The 22,193-nt window shown below is 38.9% G+C and overlaps 1 protein-coding gene and 1 pseudogene across 1 annotated transcript in view; one reads left to right on the top strand and one right to left on the bottom strand.

Moving 5' to 3' along the window:
• MTO1 (mitochondrial tRNA translation optimization 1) overlaps positions 1-17,338 on the bottom strand; it is a 30,753-nt gene extending 13,415 nt beyond the window's left edge. Inside the window, exons 1-6 of the mRNA XM_063096967.1 lie at positions 17,022-17,338; positions 11,461-11,660; positions 11,262-11,379; positions 2,705-2,994; positions 385-497; positions 99-289 (exon numbers count right to left, since the gene is read on the bottom strand). Coding sequence (XP_062953037.1) covers positions 99-289; positions 385-497; positions 2,705-2,994; positions 11,262-11,379; positions 11,461-11,660; positions 17,022-17,238 — 1,129 coding nt within the window. The 5' untranslated portion in view covers positions 17,239-17,338. The remainder of the gene's footprint in view (positions 1-98; positions 290-384; positions 498-2,704; positions 2,995-11,261; positions 11,380-11,460; positions 11,661-17,021) is intronic.
• Positions 17,338-21,361, top strand: LOC134379085 (grpE protein homolog 1, mitochondrial-like; annotated as a pseudogene).
• The last annotated feature ends 832 nt before the right edge of the window (positions 21,362-22,193 follow it).

The following is a 22,193-nucleotide window of genomic DNA, read 5'->3' as shown; positions in this document are numbered from 1 at the left end:
CTAAGTCTCTAGGCTACAATGACTGTAGCTAAGACCTCCTCAGTGATTGCTAAAGCAATGCTAAACCTACAATGAAGGGCAGCTACGACTGTATTTACCTGGCTGTATTATTTTAGCTTTCTCCAAGCCTCTGATGCATGTGATCATTTTCTCTTGTAACTCAGCTGGTAGCGTCATAGATAACCCTTGGGGGTAGATAAGGTCAGAATCCATTCCTTCAGGTTCCAACCAAACCTGATGTATACGGTTTGGAAAACGCAAAACCTTTGACTCAATGGAGGGACAGTATCTAGAATAGGAGATGAAAATAAAAAAAACTGAGGCAAACAAAAGAGGATTGACATCACTTCTTAAAGTAACTAAGCAATGATGTTTTGTCCTTACCGGGGTCCTCTTGTAGTTTCCTTAACATGACTATTAAGGTGAAGATTCTCAAGAACAATCTCATCTACTCTAGGGTTGGTGTAAGTCAAGTAACATGGCAGCTGATCTTCTGGCTAAAAAACAGTAACCAGATACAATGCTGTTTTGCTTCTTTACTAGTTTTCTTTTTATTCAAATAAATCCCACACACTATGTACTTACTTTTATAGATATCTATTCATAATATCCAGTACTACTTATGAAATATTCTTGCTAAAAATAAATAAACAATCCAAAAACTGAACCTAACTACCAGTTTACGTGTTCAAGGTACCAGAGGGATACGATCAGACAAATCTAGAATATGGGAAGTTCTAGAAAACAAATAACTCCATTTCCACCATATACAAAATGTTTAAAAAGTTTGTGTGTGTGGGGGGGGAACTGTTACAAAACATATCATCCATTGCAATTTGTGAACCTTATTTGGTTCCTGGTTCAAATAAAACAACTATAGAAAACATTTTTGAGGCAATTAGAGAAAATTGAATATAAGATGATGTTTAAATTATGTTTTGTTGGGTGTGACAATGGTGCTGTGGTTGTTTTTTAAAGGTTGTTTTTTAAAAAGTTCTTATCTATTAAAGGCATATACCAAAGTATTTATAAGTGAAATGATGTGATGACTGGGTTCTTTGCTTGAAAACCCATCAAGAAGAAATTGTTGAGGAGGAAAGATGGTACAAGAATGCTAAAATATTATTTGTTGAAGCTCAGTGATGGACACATGGATTCATTATACTATTTTCCTATTTTGTGTTAACCCAAAATTTTACAATAAAAGTTAAAAAATACACACACTAAGAAAGTATAATAATTTGCATTTTACCAAAGTAAAAATTGACTTGTTCAAAGTAACAGAATAGTATTTGGAGCCACTCATCAGGATAACACTCACCAGAAGCTAGGACCAATCAACTATTAAAATTATTAATCCTCAGTTCTAAACACAAAATATACATTTTCTTAAAAAACTCAAAATATAGGCAAAAGTGGCCTATACTCTTCAAAAATGTCAGTATCATTGGGGCTGGCTGTTTACCTCACTCAGTTAGAGTGTAGTATTATAACACCACAGTGAAGGGTTTGGATCCCAGAACCACTCAGTCATCCAAAAAAAAAGAAGGCAAAAATGAAAAATGGCAGTATCACAAAAGACTGAGGAACTGTTCCAGATTAAAGAGATCAAAGAGAAATGACAAACACAATACATGATCCTAGATTGGGGAAAAAAGGTTGTTTTCAGGGCCAGCCTGTGGCTCACCTGGGAGAGTGTGGTGCTGATAACACCAAGTCCACAGGTTCGGATCCCTATATAGGGATGGCCGGTTGCTCAGTTGGGCAACTTTTAAATAAATAAATAAATAAATAAATAAAAGATGACCGGGTAAGGGGATCTTAACCCTTGACTTGGTGTTGTCAGCACCACGTTCTCCCAAGTGAGCCATGGGCTGGCCCTATTGGTCATCTTTTAAAAAAAAAAGGTTGTTTTGGACAATATTGGGACAATTAGCAAAATCTGACTATGGACTTTATATTAGACAATAGCATTGTATCAACGTTAAATTTTCCAAATTTCATCATTGTACTGAGGTTATACAAGAGGATATTCTTGTACTTATTGAAATACAGATTGAGGTATTTAGATCTAAAGGCTCATGATCTCCGCAACTTACTTTCAAATGCTCCAGAAAAAAAGAATAAGAATAAATGTGTATATTACTGTCTTATACATTAAATATACATATATGTTTATCTATATATGGAGATAAATATTAACAATGGGTGACTTTCAAGGGTTTATAGGAGTTTGTTGTAATAGTCTTGCAACTTTTCTGTAAGCCTGAAATTGTTTCAAAAAGTTTAACTTACAAAATAGGTAAAGTTACAGAAATAATGAAATTTAAGAATTTATGAGGAAACACCTAACTAGCCAAGTTATCTAATCATTTTAAAGATCACTTCTTTGTATTGTATACAATAGTGATATAAAGTGAATTGCAAGGGCTGACCCATGGCTCACTTGGGAGAGTGCGGTACTGATAACACCAAGGCCACGGGTTTGGATCCTATATAGGGATGGCCGGTTAGCTCACTGGCTGAGCGTGGTGCTGACAACACCAAGCCAAAGGTTAAGATCCCCTTACCAGTCATCTTTCGGAAAAAAAAAAAAAAAAAGGGAATTGCAACCCAAAAAAGAAAAACAAAAAAAGGTTAGGCTACCTCTTGCTGTGAATAGCCAATATCAGCTATAAAGCCAGCTTTTCATAAGTTTTCTTACCTTAATCCACACTGTTTCATTGATAAAGCTGAAGGGTATGGATGGATTATCTGGTGTCTGCTTGTTTAGAATGCTGAAGTTAATGGACTCCTTGGCAATTCGAGGCGGAGTCCCAGTCTTCAACCTTCCCACCACAAACCCCAATTTCTCCAGAGTCTGAGCCAACCCTATAGAAGGCTGGTCCCCTAAACGTCCTGCTGGATGTATCTCCAATCCAATTACAACCATGCCTCTCAGAAATGTCCCAGTAGTCAGAATCACACTCTGTGCATATATAGTGCTTCCATCCACTAAATGACAGGAAAAAAAAGAGCAAAACCATTTTCTAATTGTTAGCACAAATCAAAATGAAATGTGACTATATTACATTAGAACTACAGAAGAACTTTCAGTCTTTAAAAACTTGAGAAAAAAATTTTTAAAATATTTGTTTGTTTTTTTTGAGGTTTATTGAGGGATGATTAACAAATAACAAACTGTATATATGTGAGGTATACAACATGCTGCTTTGATTTAAGTATACCTTGTGTGATGATTTCCATAATCAAGTAATTAACATACCCATCATCTTACAGTTACCATTTTTTATGTGTGTGGTGAGAACACTTATGATCTACTCCCTTCAAAAGAGAAAACACACACACATACACACACACACACAAAGATCTACTCCCTTAGCAAATTTCAAGTATACGATATATTATTAACTATAGTTATCATGCTATACATTACATCACTAGAGTTTATTCATCATATAACTTAAAATTTGTACCCTTTGGCCAATACCTCCCTATTTCCCCTACCCCAGAGAAAGAATTTAAAATAGTAAGAAGGCTATATGTTATCCATCTCAAGAATCCAAGAAATCTGGTAGAGAGTACACAGTGAGTTATCACCAATTCATATGGGTAGTGGATTAAATTATTTCCCCCCAAAACTCACTGAAGCTTGAACTGTGTCCCCTAAGTTTTATGTATTAGAAACTTGGTCACCACTGTGACTGTTAAGAGGATGGGAAATCCTATTATGGTAATTAAAAGGTGGAGCTTTGAAGAAGTGATTAAATTGTAGGAACATGCCATAGTGAATGTATTAAAAATGGTCAAGAGTGTGGTTCTAAGGGCTTTAAAAGGAGAGGAGAATCTTTCCTTCTCTCTGTTCTCTCTGCTTCCACCATTCTTACAATGTGAGACCCCTGGGTCACTGTTGCAACCACCAGATGGACTTGGACTTCCTAGCCTCAGAAACTGTAAGCAATAAATTTCATTTTTATTTATAAATCACCCAATTCCAAGTATGTTGTTATAAGCAACAGAACTGAACTAATACAAAATGTTTCTAAAATTCTATTGGCACTGAGAAGTTAGTCTCAGTTCATTTTAAAAATTAAATAATTTTAGGGGCTTCCGGTCAAGATGGCAGAATAGACGGTCCCCAGCGTCACTCTCTCCCACAAAACAACCAATTTTTTATAAAAAAGCAACAACAGCCAAGCTGGGGCTGCTAGAGCTCAGGGAAAGAGGAGGAGAGACTGACGGAGTTCATGAAGGCAGGAGAAGCCACGATGAGAGAAAGAAAAAACCACTCTGACCGTTTTGTGCCATGGCCGCTTTAAGGCTGGAGCTGCTAAGTGCACAGAGCAGGAGATGGGCACAGCTGTGCCCTTTGGATGGAGTTGCTTGGAGGTGGCAGGGGAGAAGAGGGCCTTGGTGGCCCCCAGACTAGCAAGACCACTAATGTGGTTCCCATGGACCCACATAGGAGCAAGGAGCCACAACAACTAGAAAAAGGGAGCCGCTCAGAGGCAGGTGAGTCATCACAAGGGACTAGCACATGGCCCATCCCATGGGAAGTGTTTGCAGCACGAGCAGTGGTGGAAATAGGCCCATCAGGGGAACACTGGGGCACAGCAAGGACAGCTGATCTGCTCCCCAATCAGCATAGGACCACTCAGGGGAGACTGGTCAGGAATACAGAATTGCATGGGGTGCAGTTTGATGAAAAGACTCAGTCCCAGATCAGAGTTTCTACACAACCCAGGTGCACTGGGTCTCTGGAGAGCCAGAAGTACCTATAAAGTCTACCATTATAACCTGAGCTGCACAAAAGCCTTCCCTAGGGAAGCAGTAACAAAGCAGCGATTCAGCTCAACAACAGAGCTCAAGTATTGGTCCCCACAGGAAGTTCCCCCACTTTAGAAGTAAGCAAAGGACAAAAATTTAGTTCCTGCCCAGGCACAATGCCTGTACCTCAGGGCCTGCCCAGGGACCTGAGGCATGGATCTGGGGACAAGACCCCCCCACACCAACAACCAGGCACACCACCAGTGCTTCCGGGCCTGCCTGGGACCCAAGGCATGAAGCTGAGGACTGGACCCCCGCCCACAGACAGGTACACTGCCAGTGCCAAGGAGCATGTCAAAAACATCACCTCCATGTGAGTGGCCCACCATAGCCACCACAATAACCATGGCTGCTGTGAAAGCAGCTAGACACCACAACCACCATGCAGGTAGTCAGCCAGCCACTGGAGTGCACTGACACAAGGAGAGTCACCAGCAGAGACCAAAGAAAAGAAGAGGATGTCTCTCTCCCCAAAGCCAATTCCAGAGTGACAGAAGAAGCATCTGTTCTACGATAATATTGGGGGACCTGAACACACCTCTCAGCATTGGACAGACCATCTAGGCAACAAATCAACACCGTAACCATTATTCTTTTAGAAGGAGAGAAGAAATCTAAGGTAATTAGACGGGGGAGCAGGGAGGGGGAGGCAGATGGGGAGAGATTGGACAAGGGGCATAAAGAATAAGTACAATTTGTAACAAAATATATGCTAGTAATATTGATCTGATAAACATATCTCAGCGTTGAACCCCTAAAATATGTATAATTAATTATGATTCAATAAAAAAATAAATAAACAAAAAAATTAAAAATAAATAAAAATAAAAATTAAAATTAAATAATTTTAGACTTCCGGATAAATATGGCAAATGACCTCACAGGATTTCTTCTCCCTCCTGAAACTCCAAGATAATTAAATAAAGGAATAAAAAAGGTATAAAACAAAAAGGACAAATAATGGGAAAGAACTTGTCAAAAGATAAGAAATTTCAATTTTATTTTATTTTTGGGGGTGCAGTCGGCCATCAATATATTTTTGAAAGACAGAAAGTAATTAGAAGAATTGTAACTGACCTAGCAGAAGAGAAAAAGCTATAACTCAAGTATTTGAAGAAAAGATACCAATGTGAATGAATTAAATTGCCCTGTGATGGCTAAGAAATTGGAGAACTCAGAATGAGAACCAAGGAATGTAGGAATGAAGCTCGGAGCTGAAAATGAAAGAAACAGTTGAAATCTACATATTAAGGTTTGGACTCCAGACAGATCTACCTTATAGGAAAATGGAGATTTATTCTTTGGGTAATTGGGAGTTACTATTTATGGGTACAGAATTCCAGTTTGGAAGGATGAGAAAGTTCTCGAGATGGATAGTGGTGATTGTTGCACAACCTTGTGAATGTACTTAATGGCACTGAATTGTACACTTAAAAATGGCTAAAACAGTAAATTTTATGTTATGTACATTCTACCACAATAAAAAATTTGTACTGTTGTGCCTATAAAACATAGACCGAAAAAGAAAGAAAAATTTCGACAGGGTCAAAAATAGCACTTAAAGATATTAAATTAAGTAACAGAAGTATAAATAATTTAAAGGAATATAGGTCCACACTAATACAAATAATATAATCATATCTGGAGAAGAAAGAAAAATAAGACTAATTTAGTAATTGTTCATAGAGGGAAGTCAGTAAACATTAACTGAAGAGAAGTTTAAGCATATTATATAAAATCACAGTTATTAAGGTAACAAAACCAAGAACTTTTAAAAAAGAAACATACCCTCCAAAAGCAAAGAAAACACAGATTAAGGGGTAAAAAAACTGTACAGAACAGTGTCCACTATGCTACTACTCTCTGAAAAAAACTAAAACTCTGTATACATATGCATGACAATATGTATATATGCACAGATAGAAAGACCACACAAGAAACTAGTGACAGTGGGGCCGGCCTGTGGCTCACTCAGGAGAGTATGGTGCTGATAACACCAAGGCCACGGGTTCGGATCCCATATAGGGATGGCCGGTTTGCTCACTGGGTGAGCGTGGTGCTGACAACACCAAGTCAAGGGTTAAGATCCCCTTACCGGTCATCTTTTTTAAAAAAATAAATAAATAAAAATAAAAATAAAAAAGAAACTAGTGACAGTGAATGCTCTTGAGAGGAAAACTGGCTGGCTGGGGGACAAGGTGAAAGAGAGAGACTACTTTTTCACTCTGCATGCTTTTGTACCCTTTAACTTGTTTACCATGTGTATGTATTTCTCATTCAAGAAAATTAATAAAAGTACAATAAAAATTAAAATGAAAACAGAGGAATTAAAATAGCTGTTTTAAAAGGCAATATTCCCCAGTACAGCCCCATTTGTTCCCAGAATGCTAGTAGGCAGCCATATTATTCCCCTGCGCAAAAGACTGATTCTTCTGCGGACTGACAGACATCAACATTTGGGATTTCCCCAACAAAAAGGCCAGTTCAATTCTTTTTTTTTTTTTTTTTAAAGATGACCGGTAAGGGGATCTTAACCCTTGACTTGGTGTTGTCAGCACCACACTCAGCCAGTGAGCGAACCGGCCATCCGTATATGGGATCCGAACCCGGGGCCTTGGTGTTATCAGCACCGCATTCTCCCGAGTGAGCCACGGGCCGGCCCGCCAGTTCAATTCTTAATCACTTTAGCCAGCCAGGCAATAAAATTAACTGCACACAAAAAAATCTTCCAATCGATGTCGTAGTGCCTCACTTAAAAATCTGAAAAACCAAAGTTCCTTAGACATTTGAAGAAAGCTGTGTACATGAAAGAGAGCAGTGCAAACAATCAAAAAGAATAAAGAAATCTGGAGACAACAATATATAGATCAGAAGGAACCTTCAAAAATCTATAATTAAAATCCTTATACAGATTAGAGAAGGTATGAGATTCACAAAGAACAAGATGCTGAAAAAAAGAAACAATCAGAAAAAAGAGTGCTTACAAATGAAAAGCATAATACATTTTTAAAAATTCATCAGAATTTAAACAATAAAGTTGAGAAAATCTCCCAAGAAACTATGGCAAAAAGATAAAAAGTAAAATAGAAAAAAGAAGCTGGCCAGTTAGCTCAATCAGTTAGAGCACCACCTGTAACACCAAGGTCAAGGATTCAGATCCTGGTGTTGGCCAGCTGCCAAAAAAAAAAAAAAAAAAAGAAAGAAAGAAACTTAGAGGACCAATCCAGGATGGAATAGTAGTTGCAGAGAGCATGGAAAAATAACTGAAGAAAATATCCCAAAAATCAAAGACACAGATTTCTAGATGGAAAGAGAACACTGAGTTCCCTCACCACAATGAAGAAAACTTACAGCAATACCCACCACTTTAAAATTTCAGAACACCACTTTCATTTCTACCACTGCCATGCCCTCCAGACCCAAAAAGACCTGTAAACTTCAGGGCCATGTGAGCCACAGCCACATCAGCAAGCACAGGAAGCATGGGGAGGCCAGGGTAATACTGGTGGCACGCATCACCACAGTATCAACTTCGACAAGTATCACCCAGGTTACTCTGGGGAAGTTGGTATGAGGCATTATCACTTATAGAGGAACCAGATCATCTGCCTAACTGTCAATCTTGATAAATTGTTGACCTTGGTCAGTGACTAGATGGGTAAATTCTGCCCAAAACAAGACTGTAGCAGCTCTAATCACTGATGTATTTTGGGGCTACTACAAAGTTCTGGGGAAAGGAGAGATCCAAAGCACACTGTCATTGTGAACGCAAATTCTTCAGCAGAAGAGCTGAGGAGAAGATTAAGGGTATGTGTAGTGGGGGTGGGGGGGTCTGTATCCTGGTGGCTTGAAGCCACATCATGGCAGGTTCATTAAATGCTTGCTAACATACGCTTTAAAAATAAATAAATAAAATAGGGCCAGCCAGTTAGCTCAGTTGGTTAAAGTGCAGTGTTATAACACCAAGGTCAAGGGTTGGGTTCCCCATAGCGGCTAGCCAAATAAATAAATAAATAAAATAAAATGGTAATCCTAAAGCTCCCAGAAAGATGGGGTGGCTAGATAGCTCACTTGGGAAAGCACAGTGCTGATAATACCAAGGTCAAGGGGATTCAGATACCCCTACCAGCAGCCGCCCTGCCCACCCAAAAAAAGCTTTCTGAGAGAAAAAAAAACTTAAATCAATATAACATTGAAACAATATATATACATAGCAATGAGTTCCTCAATAGCAAAACTGGAAGCTAGAAGATAGTGGAGAAGACTCAAAATTCTGAAGGAAAGACATTTAGCCTAGAGTTCTATACTCATCCCCCAAGTTAGCCAAGTCTGAAGGGAAGAAGGAGGTGCTTAGTTTCCATGGGTTGGGGTTTGAGAACACACCTCTGGGCTTCAAGCCACTCCCCAAGGTCTCAGGCCCCTCCTCTAGGCCCTCCCCTAGAGGGGAGTTACTGTTGCTTATTGGACCTATTTTCAGCACCAACATGGGGAGATTTAGAACACAAAGGGGTGGACTTATTCAAACCTGAGCATGCTCAGTAAAAGGAATTTATACAGGCTTATATGACCCCAGGGACCCAGCATGGTCAGTGGAAAAGAGTTTGTCCTTTGAATGATCTTCCACTTGAGGTGCTAAAGAGCACAGAATATTCTTGAATGTCTCTAGTGCATGTGATAGAATTTGACCAATGAACACACCCTAAAAGGAGACCAACTGAGCATGTGCAAGACTATGTTACATAGCTGGGAACCAACCCCTTAGTTGAATATTCATTAGATAGCTTGAATATATATTAGTTAGTGAAACTATAAAAGCTGAATCCTGGCAGAAGGCAGAGTGGTTGCTCACATTCTCTGGGGACGGCCCACACTCTGCCTGTGGAGTGTGTATTTCTTTCTTTTTGTATCAAACTTACTTTTATCAGGTGGCTGCTTACTTTCTTGAGCCAGCATGTGCTCTGTACTAAATTTTAAGTGCGCATTTTTTACTTTTGTGTAAAACTTGGTGCAGGCCCTATTTAGTCTCTGGAGCTAGACTGCACTTTCTCTGCAAAGTCTGTATCTCTTATCTGTTACATTAAATCTGTTCTCATCTTCAACTGCAACCCTGCTCTTGAATTCTTTCCTGGTAAGAATCTGGTAAGAGGACAGGGTAGGTTGAGGTCAGCTATTGGGTCTCCCAGACCCTCTCCTACAGCGTCATGAGGACTCAAAAAATTGACCTCTCATGCGTCTTTTCTTTTTTCTCTTTTGGCCAGCTGGCCATTTCAGGGAATTGAACCCTTGACCTTGGTATTACAAGGCCATGTTCTAACCAACTGAGCAAAATGGCCAGCCCACTATGCATCTTTTCTTAGGGAGCTACTGGAAGATGTGTGCCAGCAAAATGAGGTAGGAAAAAAGAAACAGACTGAAGCTCCAGAAAACAAGGGATGTATCATAAAAAAGTACTGAACGGAAGTCTCAAAATGACATCTATGCAGAAGGTCTAGAGAGCAATCATCCTGATTATAGTAGACTGGGGTTGTGGTTGATGTCTTTGGGAAAAAAGTATCAAAGAAAAAAAATATAACTGATAGATTACTTGATATTTGAGTATTAAGAAAATGATATTGACAGATATTTTATAGATATTTCTGATGAATAAAAGTTGGACAGGTACATGGAAAACTAAGCAAATGAAAAATAAAGCAATTATTAACCCAAGGCAAACAAAGTAGTATATGAGAGAAACGAACATGATGTACTACTTGGATCTGCAGTGAACAATATTTAAATAATCATAATAAACACCAAGATCAATCATTCAGATCCCCATACCAGCCAGCTGCCAAAAAAAAAAGTCATTATAATGTAAATACACTCAACCAAAAATCATGGTATACTGGAAGGATAGAGGGAAGGAAAGTAAGGGATTAAAGTTAATAGGTAATGTCTAAGACTGATAATCTAGGAAGTAAAAATATAAGCATTTTGTTTAGGAATATGGAAGTATATATAGAAGTGACTATCTTCATTCAGGGAGGGAGCCAGTTGTTTTCCCACACAAATTTCTAAATTTCATTTAATTAAAAAAACAGTGATGTACGTATGTTACTTTGATAAAAAAATTAATACACAACTCTTAAATAAAAATTTAAAGTCAGAACTAGAAAAAATAGAAATTACAATAGAAAGACCAGGGGAAAAGACACAGATATGCAAGCTATTAAGTCCTACACTAAAATGGTACTGATGAATCCAGAATTTGACTGAGCTTCATGACTGTCAAAATGAAAAAAGAAACAAGATCATTCATATAGTTTTCCTCATCAAAGGAAGGGAAAACACAACAATTTCCCAGAATAAGCAGAACATCTCCATTCTTTGTTCTAAAATAAATTTCTCACATGGAGTTTGATCTGCTGTTATTACCATCCATAACCAGTACATACCCAAAACAACACCACTGACGCGGCATTTTCCAGGGTGCTCTGGCTCTGGTTCTGTAAGAATAAGATCTTCTACAGCTCCCTCCTGAACGGTGAGCAGTGGTGTATTCAGGATTTCTTTCTGTCAAAAGAGAATGCCAGTTGAAACACAGCAGTTTAACAAACACTACGATCCTTCCTGTTCTCATGCCCTATTTCTTACCTGCATGTTCTGTTTATAGAGTTTCCTATCAATTTGAGCTCTCAGACCCCATACAGCTGGTCCCTTACACCGGTTTAATACTTTGTAATGTACACCAGACAGGTCACAGATGCGTGAGCACAGGCCATCCAAGGCATCTACTTCCCTCATTAAATGCCCCTTTCCAATGCCACCAAAGGAAGGATTACAGGACATCTGACCTAAGAACAGACATAAACAAAATAAATATATGAGCACCCTGCATATAGTGGATGTTCAATAAGGAAATGTTTGTACAGGTGACTACAATAATTTCCTTTTCTCCTATGATAAAAAATAGAAAACTTGAAACATACACTACAAAGAAAATCTCGAAGTCCCAATGGGATGCAAGAGTTGTCTAGGGCATCCTGGAAGACTAACCACTGCCTGAACGTGCTTTTGAATCTTTTTTATTTTTTTAGCTGCCTTTATGGTTATTTTTTCTGCTTTTTAAAAGTTTTTTTTAATTGAAATATAGTTGATTGTACATATTGAATCCTTTCCCTGATGCATATTTTTACTTTCATTAGGTTGCTTTTTCCTTTGATATGTGGAATCCTTACTTCATGAAACTTTCCTATATCCAGCATACTTTTAAGAAGTCCTTTGGCACTAGTTCACTGTTATAATCAATTACATCTTCCATAAATGCTATGTGATGTTTTCTTTTTGCTCTTTGCAGAAATAATTAAATTATAAACTTCTCAAAAGTAGAGACCATATTTTATGCCTTCTCTTTACATTCATCCAAATTTGGAGGTCTAAACCCATATAGTTACCTCAAAAGATTTTTATGGGAGATGGAGGGGTGGAAAAGTTGTGTCAATATCTGCACCTCCATTGCCACCACCATCAAGTCCTCCAAAAGATTTTATGGTCTCCATAGTGAGGCTGAATAGTGCCATGATTATGAGCATGGAGTGCGTGATTATGAGTATGTAAAAGAGATCTGGCTAAACATCCTGATCTACCACATATTAGCTCTGTGATTTTGGCAAGTTACCTAACTTTCTATATACCTCAGTTTCCCTACCATAATAACAAGGATGATAGCTGTAGTAGACTATTTTCCTTCTTCTTCCTTTGAAATAGGTAAACACCCTACCTTATAAGGCTTTGCGCTTGGGGAGTGTGACCTGACCTCAGTTCAGGAGTAAATCTTTATTAGTATAAGGTAATCATGGTAATCCTGTCCCTAATTGCCAGTATCTGATTTAAGAGTGGGCAATATGTCATGTGGGGACCTAGGATTCTCTAGGAAAGAATAGATTTTTTTCTCTCTCTCTTTAAAGAGATACAAAGGGGAGAGGAGAATACCTTTCTTCTGTTGAAAGTTGTCATTTCTGGATGTGATATCTGGAACTTCTGAAGCCATTTTGCAACCATGAGGATAGCTAGCTTGAAGACAAGCTAAGTGTAGCATAATGGAGATATGGGAGGATTCTGAATCTTTGGACATTGTTGGGCTGTTGAATTAACCAACCTTAGAGTTGATCTACCTGCAGACTTCTTGTTAGATAATAAATTCTCCTTTTTGTTTAAACCAGTTGCATAAGAATGTTCTGTTACTTGCAAAATGAGACAATATTCGTCTGTGTAAATCACTTAATACAGGGTCTGGCACAGTGTAAGCAATAAGTAACATTTACTAATAATTATTCTAATTTATTTCCTAGGTCAGTATAGAATATTCTCTGCCTCTGATCTTTCATTTTTAAAAATCACATAATTCATTGAATTGTGTTTTTTTTTTTTTTTTTAAAGATGACCGGTAAGGGGATCTTAACCCTTGACTTGGTGTTGTCAGCACCACGCTCAGCCAGTGAGCGAACCGGCCATCCGTATATGGGATCCGAACCCGGGGCCTTGGTATTATCAGCACCGCACTCTCCCGAGTGAGCCACGGGCCGGCCCTGAATTGTGTTTTTATATTTATTTTTAATCCAAAATATTTTTTCTATCACCAGCAACATTAAAAACTCTTCCATACTCATTATTTTCTCAAATGTGTAAAATATTACTATTTATATAAGTATCCATACATGGATATCCTTAGAGGAATAGAAAAGTGTTCCATACACTTTGTATAAAATCAATAGGCAGTTGGCTCAGTTGGTTGGAACACCACCTTATAACACTGAGGTCAAGAGTTTGGCAGAACCCGACATCAGCCAGCTGCCAAAAAAAAAAAGCAACCAACTTGTATTTCTGAGTTTCTAATTCAACATACTGTTTCATATAAGAATGTTATAATGTTTTATTGTAGAAACAAAAAATAAAAAGTACAAAGAACAGTGTAAAGAATTCTCAATTATGACTCAGGTCCAATCTCACAACACATACCTCTACCCACTTCTCCCTCTCCCAGACATCATATCAACTGCAAATATCTCAGACAAGGACTTTCTTGTTTAGAATAAAACCAAACACACAATAACTTAATCACATCTGAAACATATGAATTGTCTGTTATGAATAAGTACCCAAAATATAAACCACAGATGTAGAATGACATCACCAAGTATGATTTTTTTCTGTTACTATGTACCACTTTTATGTAATACTCTTCCCATTTTCCTAGAGGACACTTTTAGATCAGAGGTCATAACCCAGTGGCTTGCCTGTGATGTTTTGCTTGGAATATACAAGGCTTTTATTAAAAATAAACAAAGTACTGAATGGGAATGTACTTTCCAAGATCACCACTGTTCCCTTTACTCGATGTTGTCTTATCTTCACCCAGTTTCACATTTAAATTATGTGTCTGGCTGCAAGCATCTGAAGTTGTGGTCTCTGCTTTAGATACTGGTACTCATCAAAATGACTTAGCTTTTAACTCTCATTACCTATCAGTTAATTTTTTAAAAATCTCTGACTCTCACTAATTTCTGACATTTTTCTCAAGCTTTCATCCCCAGAATGAATCTCCTCATACACTGGAGGAAAAAAAATAACCCTAAGGGTAAACTACTAAAACTCCATCACTTCCTCATATCACTAAACAACTTCTAGGCATTTTATTGATATAGTTTGTATTATGATATATCTATTTATAAAGCTTATATTTGTGAAAGTCAAGTGCAAAGAAATCCTCATCTTGTAAATTGCTGAAAACTTTTTCTCATGGAAATTTATGTATCAATGCTGAGCCCCTCTCCTTATAGGCATGAAAGTTAGACATGTCACTCTTTTAAACTTAGCCCTCAAAATCTTTCTTAACACAGCACTCCAGAAGCCAGCATTTATTCCCAATTATTTGGAGTTGGTATAAGAAATAAAGTCTATTGGTCATCTGTGCTCTTAAATAACAAGGGTACTTCAAAAAGTTTGTGGAAAAAAAGAATTAAAAGATAATTAGAGCCTACTAACATCTGAAGTGTAGTACCAGTACTTGGGTGGGCAGTGGTAGTAGAAATGTATCAGTCAGCCCATTTCTCCCTCTACTAAAGAATTTAAGTCAGCAAAGTAGAAAAGCTGATGGTAAAACAATAGCTAAAACAATCAAAAACAAAACAATAGTTAATATCTGACCACTTAATATGGGCCAGGTACTGTTTCAGGTGATTTCCATGTATTTTCTAACTTAAACTTTACAGCAACCCTATGAGGTTGGTACTGTTGTTATTTCTATTTCAGAGAGAAAGAAACTGAGGCTTAGAAAAACTGTCCTTTGTCCAGCTGGTACACAGTGAAGACTAGATTAGAATTCAGTATATATAACAATTTCTTTTTTTTTTTTCCTCCTTTCTTTTTTTCTTCGTTTGTTCATTTTCTCTAACAGTTTCTTTAATGGGGAACACAGTCCATGAAATGCATAGGTGATAGAATACTGAATAAACGAGCCCAGAAAGCCTTTTTCTTTTGTTGTAAACGGCTAAAAATAGTTTGCCAAAAAGCATTATTTTCCAGGTTAGTATAAAATAAACTTTGTCTCTGACTTCAGAAGGAGAAGGTAACAGAAGATGATATGACTGAATTACAACAGGACAATTTCCGCTATATCAAATTACCTCAAAAAATGGAACTTTGTGACCGGCCGCCGGATCCGAACCCGCGGCGGGAGCGCTGCTGCGCTCCCAGCGCCGCACTCTCCCAAGTAAGCCACGGGGTCGGCCCCGGGACTTTCATTTTAAGACAGAATTGTCATTCACGAAGTCCATCTATAAGAATTATTAAGGGCCGGCCCGTGGCTCACTAGGGAGAGTGTGGTGCTGATAACACCAAGGCCCCGGGTTCAGATCCCATATAGGGATGGCCGGTTAGCTCACTGGGTGAGCAAGGTGCTGACAACACCAAGTCAAGGGTTAAGATCCCCTTACCGATCATCTTTAAAAAAAAAAAAGAATTATTAAAATATCTCTAAAATGTATTAATCCAAACAGAACACTTAGATCACACAGTGCTGGTAGAAGAATATGGGTTTCTATGTGAATCTCTTTATTTCTGACAGAAGTACATTACTTATACTATTTAACAATCACCTTAGTTCAATAACACTTTTTTGATCATTAGATTCTTTTTTTTTTTTTTTAATCGCAAGGGTAGTAGAGATACCAGGTCTTTGTTCTTAAAAAATGTAAAAAACACTGAAATGTATAATGAAGAAAAGCTTTAATCTTTTGGGTATTCATATAGTCTCCTATCCCCTAAAAGAATCGCTATTAACAGTGTACATTTCACCACAGGTGCGAGCTGAATGATAATTTCTAAAAAGTATTTTAGTGTACGGGCTGGCCGGTTAGCTCAGTTGACTAGAGCGATGCCGATCACACCAAGGTACAGCCGTCTATCCCTATACTCGCCAGCCGCCAACAACAAAACCAAAACCAAAGTATTTTGGTATACAAATATGTGACTTATTCACAATTTTTACAAAACACAGTTAATATTCCACTTATTGTTCACTCCTAAGCAAAATGTAGGAGAAAATACATACGCAAGAATAATTACAAGATGTTTTAGCTATTATCTCTCATGATGTTAAAGCGGTCTTGCTTTAGATTACGGCCGTCCAACCATTACCTATTAAGAGCAAAAAAAGTACTCCTGGGTCCTAAGCAAAACCTGGGAAACAAACACCCAGTAAACTACAGGATGCAGTAAATGGCATCGTTCTTCAGAAGGGCTTCACAAAAGCTCAATAAAAACACAACGGTGGTTTAACAAATGAGTATTAACAATGTTAACTCATCCCTTATGTAACAAGATAGCAGAAGGTAGGTAGACGCAGTAATGAACTAAGAAGCTACCAGCGAGGATTCCGAACGTTTCCCCCTTTCCCGACTGCTTCTGTTTGCAAAAAATAGTTTACCAAAAAGCAAACACAATCGGTGGTCCACAGACTAGACTAATACAGAGTTCTGGCCCGGGCCTGCCTGTTCCCTGCAAGACACAAATCAAGTTTAAAACCACAGGAGCTAGGAGTCTCATTCGTTTTGGGCGAGGGAGGAGGTCGCGCATATCAGGCACTGGGAGGAGAAAAGGGGGGACACTGGCAACCTGCGTCCTATACCAAGCTCCACACCCCGTGCGCTCTTTACCAATCGTGTCCACTCGGTGCGTGAGGAGCAGAGTCCGGGAGCCGCACCGGGCGGCGGCGGCGGCCGCCTCGGTCCCGGCATGTCCTCCACCGATGACTACCACGTCGAAATGCGGAGTCCGAGGAGCCGCGCTGTCCCCGCTGAACCGGGCTAACGGAAGCTGCTGTTTGGTGAGGGAAGCCGCGACCCAGCGGCCACATCCTCGGAGGTATAACATGGTGGGTGAAAGCCAGAGTCTAACTTTGAACCTGACACAGCGAGCGGCAAAAAACCTAGGCGATGAGAGGAAATCTATAGGGCGCAGCCATCTTGCCTGATGTCACGGCACAGCACGTCTACGTCCAGCGTCGCCGCTGATTGGTGGTTTGGCGCGACTCACCGGCAAAGGAAGATAGCATAACGACGCAGGTGGCGGGGTCGGTGTATGCTCCCTTTCCCGGTGCCTGCCGGTATTTGATTGCTTATGGTTCTGGGTTGCGGACTCTGACTAAAGATCATCTTCTCTTCTTTCCCGGGCGTTGCAGTGCTATTCGCCAGGTGACCACTTATGAGCAATGAATTTGATCGCTTTGCCTTATCAGATACTTTGAATTTTATGGTACATCTTGACTTCTGTTTGTCTATAAAAACTGAAGTCTGAAGATAGGAATAGATTAGTAACGAATTCGGACATACTTGTGGAGCTGGCCGGTGGCTTGCTTGGAAGAGCTTGGTGCTGATAACACTAAGGGCAAGGATTTGGATACCCCTTCGGGCCAGCTGCCAAAAATAAAACAAAACAAAACCCCAGACAAATATATTTGTGGATGAAAGATTCATGATGGCTGTTTAATAAAAATCATCGGAGGCTATTGTCTTGGGCTAGGTTCCTGCACTAGACCCCAACGGAACAGACTGAAAAACCAAAATGGAGTCAGCCCTGCTAAGTTCTAGACACTTAGATTGTGGTCTGTTATTTCTTTCTCCTTCTAAGAAGTCGGGAGAAAGAGATAACAGCCAGTTTGCCAAACATGCCAGTCTAAATCTTCAATAGATATGGTAATGAAGTTCCCTCTGCTTTAATCCTTACACAAAACTGATGTTAACTGATCCGTTATTTTCCTATTGTTCAGTCTCCTTGTTCCCACCTTACAAGGAAAATAACTTTGGAATGACCAATCCGCTTTTTCTTCTTTGTTTCTGCTTTCCTTAACCTCTTTCTGTCTATAAAACCAACATCATCTGCTTGGTTCCTTGGAACCACTTATTCTATTTTATGGAATAACGTGTTGGCCAATTCTAGAATCACAACAAAGCCAACTGAGATCTTTAACTAAATTTGTTGTAATTTTGTTCTTTGACTTTATTAAAATGACCAAATATATAATTTTGTTGTCCTGTTACATTAGTCATAAACGTTCTTTATACTGAATTTAAACCTTACAAATACAAAACTTGGAAGTTAAAGAACCCATAACTTCCACCAGGCCCTGCCTCCCCACCCCATGATTATTATCAGCACTTTTTTGCTAATGCTTTCTAATTTTTTTATACATAACTAATGCTACTATTATTTTGTACATATACTGTGATTATACTGTTTTACAGTTTGCTTCTTTCCACTTAACAATGTGTTTCCGTGCCGGTGTTTATGAATCTATCTCACTTTTTAATACTGTTATATAATATTCAATTGTGCATATTAGCCATTTAATGGACATTGGATGTGGGAGCTAAAGGAAAACTTCACCCCTAAAGGTTTGTTAATAAAAATCACTAATAGGACTGGCCAGTTAGCTCAGTTGGTTAGAGGGCAGCCTTGTAACACCGAGGTCAAGGGTTTGGTTCCCCAGACCAGCCAGCCACCAAAAAAAAAAAATTAATTAAAAACATACATATACACAATGGAATACTACATAGCTATAAAGAAAAATTATATCCTATCATTTGCAGCAACATGGATTGAGCTGGAAACCATCAGTTAAGTGAAGGAAGTCAGGCACAGAAAGACATATACCTCATGATATCACTCATATGGGGAATCTTAAAAAAAAAAATGGCTCTCATAGAAGTTAAGAGTAGAATAATGATTGTCAGAGGCTGGGAGGGGAGAGGAGTGGGTGGAGGAGAAGGGGGACAAAACTATGCTATCTACCCTAAGCGATTCATTGTGCAGTATATGCATGTAATGAAATAACACATTGTACCTCACAAAAATAAATATAAGTAAAATTGAGAAAAAAAGAGGAAAACAAAAATTACACAGCTGGTTAAACAGAGGATTTTATCTTTTTTTTCTTTCCCATTTAAAGTTTGTAAATGGGATTTTAATTCAAGAATAATTAACTATTATAAAAGAATAACTATAAGACATAAGAAAACTCTGTATGGTACTATAGGGCTGTGAGGAAGTACCAAAGGAAGAATAAACTTGGAAGGGATTCAGACCTCGAGTGCAGAAGGCCTCCAGAGAGCATGGGCTGTGCAAGATGGGGGACTTGTAGAGGGAGTAGCAGCTCTGTGTGGACGTCCTGGGCCATAGCTGGGCTATATACAAGAGCTAAAAGAAGGATCAGCTGCTTGGTATGTGGCCCTCTTGCCCACAGATAGCTGTATGCAGGCCAGGGGGGATGTTTGTTTCCCTGTCTAGAAGGCTGTGGACAGGTTATGGACAGACTGAGGCTGCAAGGTCACAGAGGGATCACTTTCTGGGCCTGTGGCTGACATAGGCTCTACTTGATGTTCTCACACACAAAGCTGACCTCTTTCCCCTCGGCCCTCTTCCACTCCCTCTCTTATGCTGAAAATTACAGGAAGCCTCTTTCTTCTGCAATGTCCTTCCAACCTCTACTGAGAAAGCTCGACATAGTGGTCACTTAAGAAGAAATGCTTAAAGGAATTCAGTTGTTTATCAGAGAGTAAATTTGGAAGGGTGTTTTGGAGCTGAGAGATAGTAAGTTGATAATGGACACGACATCTCAAACTTCACATGCCCTAGCCATGCTGGCTATTGTTTGAAGAACTAGGCATGGTCCCACCTTAGGTCCTTTGCATTAGCTTTTCCTTTGGCAAGGAACACTCTTTCCCTGGATATCTCCTTCCTTAAGTCTTTGCTCAAATGTCATTTTCTCATATTTTAGTATTGTACCATTCCTCATTCCTGATCCCTCTTGCCCTATTTTTCCTTTTTCAATAGAGCTGATCGTCTACTACATGAGATCATTTATCTATGTATTATGTTTATTGTCTATTGCTTGTTTCTCCCTCCCTGACAGAATGTAAGCTCCAGGAGGACAAGAATCTTCGTTTATCAATATATCCCAAGAGTCTAGAGCACAGCCTGACACACAGTCACTCAACTACTAGTATTTGTTGAATGACTCAGTTACTAGAGACAAACATGAAATATAAAGAATAAGACCTAAAATCAACTAGATAAAATATATACCCACTGTAGGGGCCACACAAACATGAAATATAAAGAATAAGACATAAAATCAACTAGATAAAATATATACCCACTGTAGGGGCCACATGAAAACTTCCCCTTCAACTGCCTGAAGGTTCTCTGGAAAATCAACTGTTAAACAGATTAATATGGAGAAAAGCCATAACATATTTTATTGTATCATTGTTTTACGTGACACGAGAACCTTCAGGATGAAGGTATAAGGAAAACAGAGTGAGGGCGATAGGCAGCAGCTGTCCTGGCCATTGGTGTGCTGCAGTCTCCCCACTTTGGCCTTGTCTCTCAGGCCCTCTCCTCTGTTGTTGTGTGTAGCTACAAAACAAAAGAGCAATAGCCAGAACTTGGAAGAGGACATGGGTCAAAACAAACAGAAGAGAGATCCTCCCTCTGCAGAGAAGATACTCCTGGAAGAGAAGATCTACTTAGAAGAACAGCTAAAAGCGACTATGCAAAAAATATGAGCTTTGGCAGATACTGAGAACTTGCAGCAGAGGAGCCAAAAATTGGTGGAGGAGGCAAAATTATATGACATTCAGGGCTTCTGCAAGATTTGGAGGTTGCAGACATTTTGGAAAAGGCAATACAATGTGTTCCAAAAGAAGAGATTAAAGATGATAACCCTCACCTGAAGAACTTCTATGAGGGGCTCGTAATAACTGAAGTCCAAATTCAAAAGGTGTTCACAAAGCATGGCTCAAGTTGAACCCTGTCGAAGCTAAGTTAGATCTTTAGGAACCTGAGGCCTTGTTCCAGGTTGAGGGGAAGGAGCGGGGCACAGTGGCACTAGTTAGCAAGATGGGGTACAAGCTACACAGGGCATATCCTGAAACCTGCCCTCATGGGGGTGGTGAAGGAAGCTCAGCTGCCTCTTGCAGGGTTTTTGTTTTTTTAAGTCACTAACTATAACTCTTGAAAGGCTGGTTCATCTTTTCTCATCTGTGAATAAATTTGACCTTTTCCTAAACCTTGTTGGAAAGCTTAAGTAACCAGTGGCTAAAAAGAAAATTAAGCTGATTGCACCATTGCATTAATGAACTCTAATTTGGGAGTCTGTTCACTGATTTTTAGTACTACATATTTAATAGTCCCACATACTTATAGAAGAGGGCCAACGGGACATTACAGGACCTCTAGAGTAACAATCATATTATGTCTGCTCAAACTCTGGTGTCATCCAAGTATTTCAAACAAATAAAAGGTCTTCAGGAATTCTGTTTGGCTACCTGGACATGTCCACCTGCACTGTGTGTCTCCTGCAGCTCAGTGTCCCACACAAGTTGCTGGCATACATAGCCTGCTATGCATGTCACTCAGTGAAGGAAAAGCAAGAGTTGAAACATTTTTCTTACTTTAAAAATGAAAAGTATGATGACCTTTCTGAAGAACATATGTGAGTTCATTTATAATCCGTCACTATCTAGCTGCTAAAAATGATAGACGTGGCTTTTCTGAGGAATTATGAAATGAATGTTATAGAGGGTTAGAAATCTTGATTCCTATTTGATTATTAGATAGGGTTTTTAGGTAATGCATGTATGGGACAAAAGTCCTTGGATAGGAGGCAAGAGCCTACATTTAGAGGGCAAGAGCCCACCAAATCAATTCTAATCACCGTTTAGGTAACAATCAGTATATACACTGATTGTTAATATAATGGGTTCGTTGGAAGATTATGTGAGAAGGAAACTTACACAGGTCTAAAACCTTTAACGTGAACAAGAGAT

Source organism: Cynocephalus volans, chromosome 5 (genome assembly GCF_027409185.1).
Source record: "Cynocephalus volans isolate mCynVol1 chromosome 5, mCynVol1.pri, whole genome shotgun sequence".
Classification (NCBI taxonomy): domain Eukaryota; kingdom Metazoa; phylum Chordata; class Mammalia; order Dermoptera; family Cynocephalidae; genus Cynocephalus; species Cynocephalus volans.
Note: the sequence above shows the minus strand (reverse complement) of the source record. Positions and strands in the feature narration are given on the sequence as shown.